This window comes from Doryrhamphus excisus, chromosome 6 (assembly GCF_030265055.1).
Source record: "Doryrhamphus excisus isolate RoL2022-K1 chromosome 6, RoL_Dexc_1.0, whole genome shotgun sequence".
Classification (NCBI taxonomy): domain Eukaryota; kingdom Metazoa; phylum Chordata; class Actinopteri; order Syngnathiformes; family Syngnathidae; genus Doryrhamphus; species Doryrhamphus excisus.
Window position 1 is genome coordinate 1,736,790 of NC_080471.1, and position 15,274 is coordinate 1,752,063.

Below are 15,274 nucleotides of genomic sequence, written 5' to 3' on the forward strand. Positions count from 1 at the left end.
GCCCGATATATCGGCCGGCCCGTGTATCGGTCGATCCTTAGTACGTTGTAAAGGTAGGAGGTTGGGTGTCTGCTACCACATGCTATCCGGCGCCTGTTCAACTACATCAGGGGTCAAACACGTGGCCAAATGTGGCCCGCAGGACACTAGTTTGAGGCCCCCGCCTTGATATGAAAGTTTAACGCGCAAGTTTGATATGGATGCTGTATGGTATCATGTACCCAGAAAAAATTATTACGTTTGATTCATGTTCATGTTAAAGGTTAAATAACTGTTAATAGTTATCCTCCCTATCCGTGTGGAAGTGGTAAGTTTTTTTTTTGCTATTTAAGTTCAAAGGAAATAACTTGAAGGCTACCGTTTAGGTCGCTAGCTCTCTAGTTTGCGAGTTAGCATGTGTCTCAAGACCCTGCAGTTGCGCAATATGTTGTAAATAAAAAGAGTATAAATGCGACTATAGTCGTGTTTTGTCATGTCTACAGGGCTCTAATAATGCTTTGTTCATTTTAATCTGAAAAAAATCATTTGTCTACCCACCAACTATATGTGGTTTCTTAAGTTTTTATTATTTGCCCTTTTATTATTATTATTATTATTATATTTATTTATTTATTACTGATTGATGATTTTCTTTATTCTTGATTTGTTTATTTATTTTTCATCTTATTTTGTGTAGAAAAATAAAAAAAAAAGATATTTGAGAACAGTGGAATGTTTTATCAGAGCTTTTATTGTTGAAAATCGGAACCAAAGCACTGAAAAAGTTTGTATATTTTTCTGTTTTTAATAAATGCGTTTTTTTTTTTTCTGGAAAACCTGATGTGGCCCCCAGGTAAATTGAGTTTGAGACCCCTGCTGTAAATGGTGAATGATGGCGGCCGACAAGGTCTTCTACTGTTTGGTGGTCTTCGGTCTGATAATCTGATGCCATGGTTCCCAATTGGAACCAATTAATTTGATCTAATTAGCTCCATTACTACATTCCAATGAGTTATGTCTAATGAGTTACGAACTAAGCACACCTTTTAAAACGGTTCCGATACCTTACCGCACTTACCTAAAACCGTGAGCCATCGCGCCACCGCACCATACACTTCGTCCAGTATGAGGATGACCACAAGGTTGATAATGGCTGCCGTGGTTTTGACAGTAAGCTGTACGTGGTTTCGTGTCATTGGATTGGAGCTCATATGTAGAGCAGCTTTTGTGGAGATCCGGTAGAGAATGACACCAAACACAATGGCAAATGTTACACCGATCTAACAATGGAGAGTGGCAGAGTTACCAACGTATCATACTATAGAGTACACTGCGTATCAGCATTTGGGAATGTAGTAACTATATAGGAACATTACCATTAACAACATTGTGACAATATTAGTCATGTAGGCAGGGAGGCGATCTTGACATGTCAGTTTTTCCATCTAAAAAGTAGATAAAGAATATGAAACAAAAGTGTATTTCATGCAGTAATTTTCATTTACCTACAGATTTTATTTGGCTACACCAGGGGTCTCAAACACGCGGCCCGCGGGCCAAATGTGGTGCGGCCCGCGCAAGTTTGATATGGATGCTGTATGGTATCATGAACCCAGAAACAATTATTACGTTTGATTCATGTTCATGTTAAAGGTTAAATAACTGTTAATAGTTATCCTCCCTATCCGTGTGGAAGTGGTACGTTTTTGGCTATTTAAGTTTAAAGGAAATAACTCGAAGGCTACCGTTTAGGTCGCTAGCTCTCTAGTTTGCGAGTTAGCATGTGTCTCAAGACCCTGCAGTTGCGCAATATGTTGTAAATAAAAAGAGTATAAATGTGACTATAGTCGTGTTTTGTCATGTCTACAGGGCTCTAATAATGCTTTGTTCATTTTAATATGAAAAAAATCATTTGTCTACCCACCAACTATATGTGCTTTCTTAAGTTTTTATTATTTGCCGTTTTATTATTATTATTATTATATTTATTTATTACTGATTGATTGATTTTCTTTATTCTCGATTTGTTTATTTATTTTTCATCTTATTTTGTGTAGAAAAATAAAAAAATTAAGATATTTGAGAACAGTGGAATGTTTTATCAGAGCTTTTATTGTAGAAAATCGGAACCAAAGCAAAGTTTATTCATTTTTCTGTTTTTAATAAATGCGTTTTTTTGTTTTTTTTTGGAAAACCTGATGCGACCCAGTCTCACCCAGACCCTAGCTCCAGTGACCCCCAGGTAAATTGAGTTTGAGACCCCTGGTCTACACTACAAAGTACTAAGAAAAATTAGTATTTTGTTGTAATTTTCATGATTGATTGATATGTTACTGTAACTGAGGTTGGTAAGAAATGAATATTTTCAGTTTTGTGCAGCGCCTGGTAAGTTTGTGTACTTTTTCCGTGTACCTCAAAGTAATCATGTTCAGTAATCAGTAATCAGACTAATTGTTGTTTTGCCACTATCTTTTGATATATGATTCCTTACGTAAAAATGTCTTGCAGAAACCAAATTAAAACTTATATATCTTAAAGAAGGTACTGCACATATCAAATGTGACAAACAACACAACAAAACAGGAAAAACAACTGAAAGAAAAACGCTACCGTCGAACCCCCACTCTACTTTGTATCAAAGCCTCAGTTTATCTGAGCTGGATTACCGTAATGTCACGTTATTATAATATTATTATTACCTTGTACGGTGTCTTGTGATGTCTGCTCAGAGATTTCTGCATGACTTGGAATTCATATTCCGCCCTGGGGTGGTCCTGTGTTGGTTTATAGACAGGAAAAGGAAAACAATTAATAAATGATAATAATGGTTGTGAAAGGTGTTAGGGGATAGAACAGGTAACTAAGAAGGGTAAAAAAAAAGATGAAGTCTAATCAAATGAATCCTTGTATATACATTAGTATGAGATTTTTGAAAACTTCACAACCTTTTGGGCACATTTTTTGGACAAAATTTCGAGGCCAAAATGTCAATGAGGGAGTAGTATTTGGTTATTCAGTCATTCATTTTCTACCGCTTTTTCCTCACGAGGGTCGCGGGGGGTGCTGGAGCCTATCCCAGCTGTCTTCGGGCGAGAGGCGGGGTACACCCTGGACTGGTCGCCAGCCGATCACAGGGCACATATAGACAAACAACCATTCACACTCACATTCATACATATGGACAATTTGGAGTGGCTAATTAACCTAGCATGTTTTTGGAATGTGGGAGGAAACCGGAGTACCCGGAGAAAGAGATGGCCGAGGGTGGAATTGAACTCGGATCCCCTAGCTGTGAGGCCTGTGTGTTAACCACTTGCGCACCGTGCGGCCTTGAGTAATTGATACTCATTGAAATGTCAATTTTTCATTCATTCATTCATTTTCTACCGCTTATGCTCACGGGGGTCGGGGGGGGGGTGCTGGAGCCTATCCCAGCTGTCTTCTACACCGTGGACTGGTGGCCAGCCAATCACAGGGCACATATAGACAAACAACCATTCACACTCACATTCATACCTATGGACAATTTGGAGTGGCTAATTAACCTAGCATGTTTTTGGAATGTGGGAGGAAACCGGAGTACCCGGAGAAAACCCACGCATGCACGGGGAGAACATGCAAACTCCACACAGAGATGGCCGAGGGCGGGGACCGAACCCTGGTCTCCTAGCTGTGAGGTCTGCGCACTAACCACCAGACCGCCGTGCCGCCTAGTATTTGGTTACCACACTTTTGGAACGCGATATTCAAACTACGAAGTAGCACATTTTTTTTCATCGTTTTCCAAAAATATATTAACTCATAATTATATGAAACATATTAACTCATAAATCACGCTGTTTTGTGATTGAATACGGTCTGTTATTATTCAAAACAAATGCACGTGTAAGCGAATTTCAACATTTTCAAGTATAAAAAAAAGCTAAATGAAGAAAAAATAATAAAAAACTAATATATCACATACATTTATTCAGATTATTTTATTCAGTTTTATATTGAAAAAGAAATTCGGAATAGAAGAGAGACAGGATAAATGGAGGAAACGTATACTTATAGCGATTTTATCCAAACCTTGAGCGCTTCCTGTGAAAAATAAACGACAAGAGAGAAGGAGGGGGATGGAGTGGAGAGATCTTAAGTCAGTGAAGGCAACCTGGGTAACCTTAACTATGGTCACATGATATTGTCCTTTGACTTTAATTAGTATTAGATGAAGTTTCTGACCACTTATCATGGTAATGAATGTCATATTCATTGAAGGCCAAATTGATGATTGAAACAGACATCAATTTTTTGGAGGCGTGTTGGAATGGAATATGTTCCAATCTATCTTAGACAAAGTACTGCAATGTGCTTACCAACCACAGAGACATAAAACACTCAGAATACCTTTCACCCACGGAAAACGGAATAGGATTCCTCTTCGGCAATCGATTGAACTTTACGAAACATTACGAACCGCTGCTAATCCATGAAGAAAATAATTATTTCCCGCCATGAACGTGTTCATTGAAATAAAACAAATAATAAACAAATAATTACAGCTGAACCTGGTTCACATCCCCCTTTGCTGTTTGTACCGTTTGTACTGTACTGCTGGCTATATGACCTAGCATAAACGAATACACAATAATCCCTTACCTCATCGTCTTCAAACCCGGTCAGGTCCCATTCATAATTCAGTCTCATTTGTCTCCTCTTCCAATGTTCCATGAACATGGCCGCTTTTAATGAAGGACAAAACAGACAACAAAAAGCAAGACAACCGGTATCAGAAATGTTTGTTTTGTAAAAAATGTGGTTGTCTTGTTCAGAAAGGTGACTGTAGGGGTGTTATTGTATGTCTAGAGCAGTGATTTTCCTTGAGAAACCGTCAGGTGTCCCGTGAGGAATTATCCAATATCACTTTTTATAATTAACATTGATTCATCATCATTTGCAAATATGATGTCAATAGTATACATGGACCCAAATATTCCAATTCACTTTGGTTTATTTGTTCAAACGGAAAGAATTGAACAGGGATGGAATATTCCTTTAACCCAGGGGTGCTCATTAAGTCGATCGCGATCTACCGGTCGATCGCGGAGGTGGTACTGGTCGATCGCTGGTCGATCGCGGCGTGACATTAAAAAAATATCATCCCAGCATCAATGCCGTCACTTGATTGACATACAGGGCAGCCATTCAGATGACAACTGAATGTTGCCCTTCGGGCGACCAATCAAATCAAACAACGTCTCTAAGTGCAGCAGAACTTACGATGTCAGCCTATCATCCATCCCCGTTACTTGATTGACATACAGGACAACCAGTCAGATGACAACTGAATTTTGACCTTTAGGTCACCGCTCATGCGTAAACAACGATGCAAAGTGCTAAGCTAGTCGGCGAATTGCGTCAGATTTTAAAGCCCTCGCTAAAGTTTATGGTCACTAAAATGAGTGAAGGAGCTGGACCAAGTAAAAAGGCAAAAACTGGACCAAGTAAAAAGGCAAAAAACATATCACTTCCATACGGATATGGAATATTATACGGATATTATGATACGGATATTATCCATGACTGATAAACATTTGGAAGTGTGCTTGAGGCTGGCTATCAGCAGCTACTGTCCGGACTATGCATCCCAGGCTGGTTCAATTCAGTGCAAGTCATCAAAGTAAACTCAGGTAATTACAAAAAATGTTAATAGTTAATTATGTGTGTTTTGCAATATTGGCTCATTTGGTTATGTAAGGTACATCAACATACATTGTACGTACAAATAATCCTCAATACATTTGAAAATAAATAGATGTTTTGCATTTTTGTAGTGGGTAGATCATTTTGACTCGCTCATTTTAAAAGTTTAAAACGGAAAGTTGTCTGAAGACTGCGTTCTTCTTCTTCTTCTGTTGTTTATTGGCGGTTGGCAAGCAGCTTTCGTGTGCATTAGCGCCATCTGTGGAACACAATCTAAACCCTTCTATACTTTATTCACAAGTCCAGTTTTATTAAAAAAAGAAAATATATATCTATATAAAACATGTCCTGAGTTTAATGATAAAATATTATCAAGATTGAATTTGATCTTTTCCTGTTTAAATTGATCCCGGGTGCGTTCTTTCAGCGCATGCTCAGATATGACGTAACACGCAGATCCAGACGTTCTTCACTTTTAAAAATGGAGGCCAGCAATCGGCACTGGACTAAGCAAAGTTTGTTTTGGATTCAAATTAAAATTCCAAGACTGGACAGACGGAAAACTGGCAATACGGAGTTATTCCAACAAGTGGAAGAAAAACTCCAGGAAGTCGGTATCATGTGATGTTGATGTTTACGTTTTACTGGGCATGCCCTATTGATATCTATTCTGGTTGATTTTCACGCCGCATGTAGACAAGAGATGGGAATATTCCTTTCCGTGGATACCATTGTTTCCTGAGAAAGGTGATTGGGAAAGAGAAAAAGTGTTGATGTAAAAACATGGCTACTGTGGAGTGTCTGTGGTGTAAAGACTGGCAGAGCAATGTAATATTGGTCCGTGTGGCAACACCTACCTTGTTCCTCCCGTAGACTTATTGATGCACGTGTGAGGTCGTGGTGACATTTTGGAACATTTTTGGTTAGCGGTGTGCAACAAGATTTTTACAATGTAAAAAAACACTGCTCTAGAGGGCTCTAATGATATTAAATTCAGTATACAGAAGGACATAAACAGGTTTTTTATGCCCCTAACTATGAACTAGCGTACATGGAGCACCACCACAACCAAGTTCCCGGCATAGTGTCCATCCATATGTTCACCTACCCCAAAGAGCCATGAATATGGAGAAGAAAACAGTAGCTGGGTTGTCGAACAAGTGACTGGCTCTTGCAGTTCCACAGGCAGAACTCAGCCTCCAGTAGCTGCAGACTTTATCACACATGGGGCACATGGTGATGTTGTTCCTCGGGTGGCATATCTCCATGCTGTCCGACAATAAAGTGAAAATTAGACTTTATTTGTATGCCTAAAAAATATGTATCCATGCAAACACAATGTTTCCTTTTGGACCTGTCGTACGGATGTGGCAAAGGGTTTTACAGTTTTTCTCGATTGTTTACACACAATTTGTGATGCCTGAGACCCGATGACCACAACATATAACCAATGCACCAACTCCATGAACCAAGTCTGCACTCAGACTGCAGATCTACAACACACTTTTTTTCAAAACACTACACAAAATTCTCTGAGTTTTGGCACAATTTTCATGAAGTAAACGTCTTGTTTTGCCACGCAAAACAGTCAAATGAATATTCCTATTATTCACACTGACTGATCACATGGCTAAACACCTGTCACACAATGTTACCACTGTCTGTGTACTGACAACTTGAAATTAACAAAATTCTTATATTGTCTTATGATGACTTCATGGAATAAAACATTCATTCATTTTCTACCGCTTTTCCTCACGAGGGTCGCGGGGGTGCTGGAGCCTATCCCAGCTGTCTTCGGGCGAGAGGTGGGCTACACCCTGGACTGGTCGCCAGCCAATCACAGGGCACATATAGACAAACAACCATTCACACTCACATTCATACCTATGGACAATTTGGAGTGGCTAATTAACCTAGCATGTTTTTGGAATGTGGGAGGAAACCGGAGTACCCGGAGAAATAGATGGCCGAGGGTGGAATTGAACGCGAATCTCCTAGCTGTGAGACCTGCGTGTTAACCACTTGTCCACCGTGCAGCCTTGAGTAATTGATACTCATTGAAATGTCTATTTTTCATTCATTCATTCATTTTCTACCGCTTTTCCTCACGAGGGTCGCGGGGGGTGCTGGAGCCTATCCCAGCTGTCTTCGGGCGTAAGGCGGGGTACACCCTGGACTGGTCGCCAGCCAATCACAGGGCACATATAGACAAACAACCATTCACACTCACATTCATACCTATGGACAATTTGGAGTCGCTAATTAAGCTAGCATGTTTTTGGAATGTGGGAGGAAACCGGAGTACCCGGAGAAAACCCACGCATGCACGGGGAGAACATGCAAACTCCACACAGAGATGCCCGAGGGTCTGCGCGCTAACCCCTAGACCACCGTGCCGCCGGAATAAAACATTTCAAGCAAAAAAAGAGGTCATGCTAGCCCTGATGCATAAGTGACTGACGTGACAGCAGCCTGCACTGCGCTGTCTTGTCAAATGCACCGTGTACTATGTGACAAGACAAATTTGCAAAGTAACTTTAGATACAGGGTGGCACGGCGGTCTAGTGGTTAGCGCGCAGACCTCACAGCTAGGAGACCAGGGTTCAATTCCCACCCTCGGCCATCTCTGTGTGGAGTTTGCATGTTCTCCCCGTGCATGCGTGGGTTTTCTCCGGGTACTCCGGTTTCCTCCCACATTCCAAAAACATGCTAGGTTAATTAGCCACTCCAAATTGTCCATAGGTATGAATGTGAGTGTGAATGGTTGTTTGTCTATATGTGCCCTGTGATTGGCTGGCCACCAGTCCAGGGTGTACCCCGCCTCTCGCCCGAAGACAGCTGGGATAGGCTCCAGCACCCCCTCGTGAGGAAAAGCGGTAGAAAATGAATGAATGAATGAACTTTAGATACAAAGCGAAATAGAGGCGAGTCAAAAAAATACAAAAAAAAAACCAAAAAATATTTTGCAAGAAGTGTCACACTGAACACAAAAAGGCCCGAGTCATGATGACTATGATGTAATCCCAGTGTTTTACACTGAGCACATCAGTGTTCATATAAATGTTTGTTCATATTGTGGCTTGTGTGCATCATTTGGAGACAAAACACCATTTTGACAAGAACAAAGAAGTTTTCGAGGGGTTTTCAGAAATGTGTGAGTGATTTTTGGATTTGTGTGTAGAGTTCTGAGAATACGAGGCATCCTTTCACAAAATGTGTTTAAACAATGGAGAAAAAGTGCAACACGGTGATATCCTCCAGAGTGAAAGTCTGACATTAAAAACCACTACTAGTCACATGTGTCTCGACTCGACATTAACAGGAAACGGCAGCATGTGTCATAATATCCTGCGGGTGATGAGAAGCAGATAGAGGAGGAAGAAAAAGGCCTTGATGTCTCCTCTAAAGTCCTTCTTCAAACTATTTTCAAGAGTCGACATCGCAGTTCGAACATTGCGCCCTCACCCTGAAAATGTATTCATAAATGATTGAGTTAGGGACTATTATTAGTAAAAAATGTGCATATGTAAGCAAGTTGGAGTTATTATTAGTCCAAACCAGGGGGGGGGGGGGGGGGGGGGGGCAGACTATATATTTTACACGTAACAGTCCACCTGGTATTATTGTATCTGTAAAATTGTCATGCAATCTGCTATTATTATTTATTATTTTATATTTATATTTAAATATTTTAAAAATAATGAAATATTATAATAATTAAAATAAAATTATAATAATAATTAGTATATTATTATTCAGTAAAATATGCAAATATAACAATAATAATATATATAATTAATATAATAATTAATATTAATATAATTATAATAATCATAATAGTTCTAATAATAATTATAATAATCTAATAATAATAATAATTATTATTATTATTATTATGTGCTTGTGTCCCTTTTTTCAGGAGCACTTTGTAAACAACAGACCATGTCAAACAATGAAATTGATACAACCATCAAAAGGTTGGCTCAGGCCATGATGCCAGGTTGTATGTTGAGTTTAAATGAAATACTTTGGAAAGATTGGGCGGGCCGTATTCAAACACTTGGCGGGCCGGATGTGGCCCCCGGGCCGTAGTTTGCCCACCCCTGGTCTAAACTATGCATTTTCAAACATAAAAATGGCTACATTAACTCATTCATTTTCTACCGCTTATCCTCATGAAGGTGCTGGAGCCTATCCCAGCTGTCTTCAGGCGAGAGGCGGGGTACACCCTGGACTGGTGGCCAGCCAATCACAGGACACATATAGACAAACAACCATTCACACTCACATTCATACCTATGGACAATTTGGAGTGGCTAATTAACCTAGCATGTTTTTGGAATGTGGGAGGAAACCGGAGTACCCGGAGAAAACCCACGCATGCACACATGTTCTCCGCTCAAATATTACCTTGGTATGTTGTCATCAACCGTTGCGCATCCATAAAGAAACACGATGACGCCCACCAGGGAAGCAGGAATCAGCATCTGAGTGTAGAGTCCCAGCCAAGCGAAGTACAGTCCGATCTTCTCCCCAAAGTACTTCCTGAGTAACACAAAATGAAACATGCCACCATGTGACGCGGCATGTTTTTATGTTTTTACTATAAAAAGGCAAATTGATCTTTACAAAATAGCATTTGGGCAACGTATACCCACCGCACGTCACTGATAGCTAGATAGACAGCCAGCAATAACGATAACAATGAAATAATGATAATTACCGTACAAGTCCGATGGGCTGGTATTTGTAGAAGACGCCGTAATTTGCCCACTCCTCGTACAAAAGCTGAAGAAAATACATCAATATTCCTCGGAATGAAATCTCCTTCTTTAGCATGCATACCATTCTATGTACTACAGTAAACCTCAGTAAATATCAGACTCGGATATATCGGAAATTCGCTCACAACGGACAGATAAAAAAGAAGCGATTTTTCTGTAATGCATTTCCAATAAAAATTCATTGCATATATCGGATTTTTTATAACGGATTTCGCCTATTTCGGACAAAATCTCCAGTCCCGTTCCAATGCATTTCCATGAAATTTCCCTGGCATATATCGGATGGCCGCATCGTGGCGCTCCGATTCGCCGAATGGTGACAGGCCGCTATACGACGTCATTTGCAGCGTTTGCAGCGTTGCCTGCGCGTCCAGGTACATTGGAAACATAGTCAAGGAAGTGCCTTTTTATAACGGATAAAATCCCATTTACGCATATACCGGATATAAATCCCATATATGCGTAAAACGGACATTTTCCGGTATACGCATATAACGGATTTCGCTTATATCGGACAAAACCAGTGGGAACAATTGAATCCGATATATCCGAGGTTTACTGTATATGTTTGTTTTTTATTGTCACTCTAATCCAGGGGTGGGCAAACTACGGCCCGGGGGCCACATCCGGCCCGCCAAGTGTTTGAATACGGCCCGCCCAATTCTTTTATAATAATAATTATTATTATAATAATAATTATTATAATAATAATAATAATAATAATTATATTTATATATTTATAAATATATGTATGTAATATATTTATAATTTATAATATATATAAATATATTATAATATATTTATATAAATATATTTATATTATATTAATAATAATAATAATAATAATTATTAGATTATTATAATTATTATTAGAACTATTATGATTATTCTAATTATTATATTAATGCTAATTATTATATTAATTATATATAATATTATTGTTATATTTGCATATTTTACATAATAATATAATAATTATTATTTTAATTTTATTGTAATTATTATAATATTTTATTATTTTTAAAATATTTAAATATAAATATAAAATAATAAATAATAATAGCAGATTGCATGACAATTTTACAGATACAATAATACCAGGTGGACTGTTACGTGTAAAATATATAGTCTGCCCCCCCCCCCCCGTAAATTTTGTCATATCAATGCGGCCCGCGAGTCAAAAAGTTTGCCCACCCCTGCTCTAATCCTTTATGGGGGGGGCGGGGGGGGGGGTGTGGAAAAAAGCATAAAAGCTTACAAAGAATTCTTACTTTTCTGTCGTTAGGCTCTGCGCTCTCTTCATCGATATCGCCCTACGGACGGAAAGATGAACATTTGTTTATTCCAAGATTTGTTTAGCATACAGGAACTAAAACACACTCAAAAATGTATAAATTAATAAATCATCCTATTTCATGGTTAAAATATGACATATTATTAGCAAAAAAAAGTATGTATTTGTAAGCAAATCTGGTGTTTTTTTGTTTGTTTTGTTTTTTTACCAAAATGACACATTTTAAAGCATGAAAAGGTTTAAATCGATCTAAAATTAATTGTGATGATCAATGATCTTGAAAAATGTCAAAGTACTGCGATATGGCAGGGGTCTCCAAAGTGCGGCTATGGGCTAATTTCGCCATGTGACTGTTTTTTTTTTTTGGTGTGCAGCACATTCTAAAAATGTCATTTAAATATTCATTCATTCATTCATTTTCTACTGCTTTTTCCTCATGAGGGTCGCCGGGGGTGCTGGAGCCTATCCCAGCTGTCTTCGGGCGAGAGGCGGGGTACACCCTGGACTGGTGGCCAGCCAATCACAGGGCACATATAGACAAACAACCATTCACACTCACATTCATACCTATGGACAATTTGGAGTGGCTAATTAACCTAGCATGTTTTTGGAATGTGGGAGGAAACCGGAGTACCCGGAGAAAACCCACGCATGCACGGGGAGAACATGCAAACTCCACACAGATAATAAATAAATATAATAATAATAATAATAATAAAACGGCAAATAATAAAAACTTAAGAAAACACATATAGTTGGTGGGTAGACAAATGATTTTTTTCATATTAAAATGAACAAAGCATTATTAGAGCCCTGTAGACATGACAAAACACGACTATAGTCACATTTATACTCTTTTTATTTACAACATATTGCGCAACTGCAGGGTCTTGAGACACATGCTAACTCGCAAACTAGAGAGCTCGCGACCTAAACGGTAGCCTTCGAGTTATTTCCTTTCAACTTAAATAGCCAAAAACTTACCACTTCCACACGGATAGGGAGGATAACTATTAACAGTTATTTAACCTTTAACATGAACATGAATCAAACGTAATCATTTTTTCTGGGTACATGATACCATACAGCATCCATATCAAACTAACATTAAACTTTCATATCAAGGCGGGGGCCTCAAACTAGTGTCCTGCGGGCCACATTTGGCGCGCGGGCCGCGTGTTTGAGACCCCTGGTGTATAGTAATAACAAGGTGTATTTGTATCATGTTATCATGTCTACTAATACTAAATACTCACGTCATGAAGCGGGTAAGCAGCTGTATAGACACCACTACCCAGGAGACTGGTGATACCTACCAGGAAAAAAAACAACCATTTTATACAGATACATCACTCATATTATGTGAATGCTTTTGATCACCTGATGAACAGGTGATTCTACTTCAGGTGACAATGTGAGTGTGAATGTTTGTTGTCTGTGATCTACGTGCTGTGTGTCCGACTCATGACCGGTCAGCTGGGATAGGCTCCAGCTGAGAAGGTTTTTATATCATAATTAGGGATGTCGGATAATTATCGGCGCAATATCCGCATAAAAATTGGTTTATATCATTCATTCATTTTCTACCGCTTTTCCTCACGAGGGTCGCGGGGGGTGCTGGAGCCTATCCCAGCTGTCTTCGGGCGTAAGGCGGGGTGCACCCTGGACTGGTCGCCAGCCAATCACAGGGCACATATAGACAAACAACCATTCACACTCACATTCATACCTATGGACAATTTGGAGTGGCTAATTAACCTAGCATGTTTTTGGAAAGGAAGTCGGCGTACCCATAGAAAACCTATGGGAAAAAGAGAACATGCAAACTCCACATAGAGATGGCCGAGAGAGGAATTGAACTTGGGTCTCCTAGCTGTGAGGCCCAGGCGCTAACCACTTGACCACCACGCAGCCCCAAATCAAATTTTTCATTCATTCATTCATTTTCTACCGCTTATCCTCAATAGGGTTGCAGGGGTGCTGGAGCCTATCCCAGCTGAATGGTACCTATAGACAAACAACCATTCACACTCACATTCATACCTATGGACAATTTGGAGTTAGCTAATTAACCTAGCATGTTTTTGGAATGTGGGAGGAAACCGGAGTACCCGGAGAAAACCCACGCATGCACGGGGAGAACATGCAAACTCCACACAGAGATGGCCGAGGGTGGGATTGAACCCTGGTCTCCTAGCTGTGAGGTCTGTGCGCTAACCCCTAGACCACCGTGCCGCCTGGTTCATATCAGTATCTGTTTTTTTCCGAGCATGAAACCCGATACTAAAAAATTACTGTATACAACACATATAGCATGTGTTCATTCAACCATAGGAGATACTATGTCATGATACATATATCGGTATTGGAAATTGAGAGTCGGAAAATTTCGGACATCCCAAATTTTATTACATAACATTACACAGAATATATGCTTGAACATTAAGACTTACCCATGCTGTACTTGGCCTTGCATTTAGTCCTTTTTAGTATTTCATAAACCTAAAACAAAAGACAATTATTAGTCTTTGCTAACATTTCCAGAGACTTCCAGCTGCAGGTAGTGGTACACTGCATGTATGTAGTACAAAAACTCAGTACTTGAGTTTTTGTTCCACTTTTGCCTCTTTCAAATACTCGAGTAAAAGTCTGAGTAAAAATTCTCGTAGTTTTTCCAGGAAATGGTATGAATTTTTACAATTTGTGTCCAGTCTGTTGTCCAATCAGATTTCAGCTCTCACAGTACTACGTGTTGCCATGTCAATCAAATCTCCGTCGGGGCCTTCAGAGTGTCACATAAACGCTACTAGCAATGGTGCTGTTTCTTTAACCAATCAGATTTCAGATTCATATCAAAGCATGGACTTCAATGGCGTCATCAGAGAACACCTTCAGTGAACATGGAGCTCACAGGAGCTGCTGTTGGGCACTCTCCGCGCCGCTAACCTGCTGCTAGCAGGTGCATAAACGTAAACACTTCATATCACGTCTTCTGAATGCTTTACATTTTTATTTTGGTTGATTTTGCCATTTCAACAAACGACTATGCTTCATTTAGACCAAGAAGACGTCCAATTTGCTTAAAAATAAAAATAAGCCATATTCAACTACAAAATAGCAATCATTAATAAATTCATTAATTTTGTCAAAGAAACCTGATAGAGTGAGGGCGCTACGTTTGAACCCCAGTTTACCGTTCTACCCATTTTTCTCAACTGCAGGGTCTCACGGAGCTGTGTAAAATTGCGTCATGACTAAGGATCCACCGATACATTGGCCGGCAGATACGTATATCGGGCCGATATTTGCGTTTTTTCGTTCAGTGTTTACATTTCAATAAATATTTGTTTAAACATGAGACCTGGAATATTTATTATCATGGTCATTTTTTTCATGTGAATTGAGGGATCGGCCACAAATATCTGCCCAAGCAAAATCGGCCATGGGCTAAGGGTGATGCAAAAAAAAAAAACATATCGGTCGATCCCTAGTCATGACCCGCTGTCCCTGAATGCACCTTTGCGGCTGT

General features: G+C 39.4%; 2 protein-coding genes across 13 annotated transcripts in view; one reads left to right on the plus strand and one right to left on the minus strand.

Annotated features, from left to right (window-relative positions):
• Window positions 1-15,274, minus strand: part of LOC131131552 (anoctamin-1-like) — a 50,027-nt gene that overhangs the window by 16,829 nt on the left and 17,924 nt on the right. For 6 of the 7 annotated variants that reach the window (XR_009130205.1, XM_058076346.1, XM_058076343.1 and 3 more), the window contains 11 exons: window positions 14,199-14,247; window positions 13,002-13,057; window positions 11,723-11,764; window positions 10,391-10,455; window positions 10,078-10,212; window positions 6,773-6,933; window positions 4,621-4,703; window positions 4,051-4,062; window positions 2,679-2,753; window positions 1,356-1,424; window positions 1,058-1,259 (listed from right to left, as the gene is read on the minus strand). Coding sequence is in view for 6 of the 7 variants with exons in the window: in XM_058076346.1 (XP_057932329.1) it covers window positions 1,058-1,259; window positions 1,356-1,424; window positions 2,679-2,753; window positions 4,051-4,062; window positions 4,621-4,703; window positions 6,773-6,933; window positions 10,078-10,212; window positions 10,391-10,455; window positions 11,723-11,764; window positions 13,002-13,057; window positions 14,199-14,247 (949 nt within the window). In the remaining variant the exon portion in view is untranslated. The remainder of the gene's footprint in view (window positions 1-1,057; window positions 1,260-1,355; window positions 1,425-2,678; window positions 2,754-4,050; window positions 4,063-4,620; window positions 4,704-6,772; window positions 6,934-10,077; window positions 10,213-10,390; window positions 10,456-11,722; window positions 11,765-13,001; window positions 13,058-14,198; window positions 14,248-15,274) is intronic. The other variant, XM_058076344.1, reaches the window with a different exon arrangement.
• The window catches only part of LOC131131562 (uncharacterized), a 71,364-nt gene that overhangs the window by 15,889 nt on the left and 40,201 nt on the right, over window positions 1-15,274 (plus strand). The gene's annotated exons all lie outside the window — the stretch shown is intronic.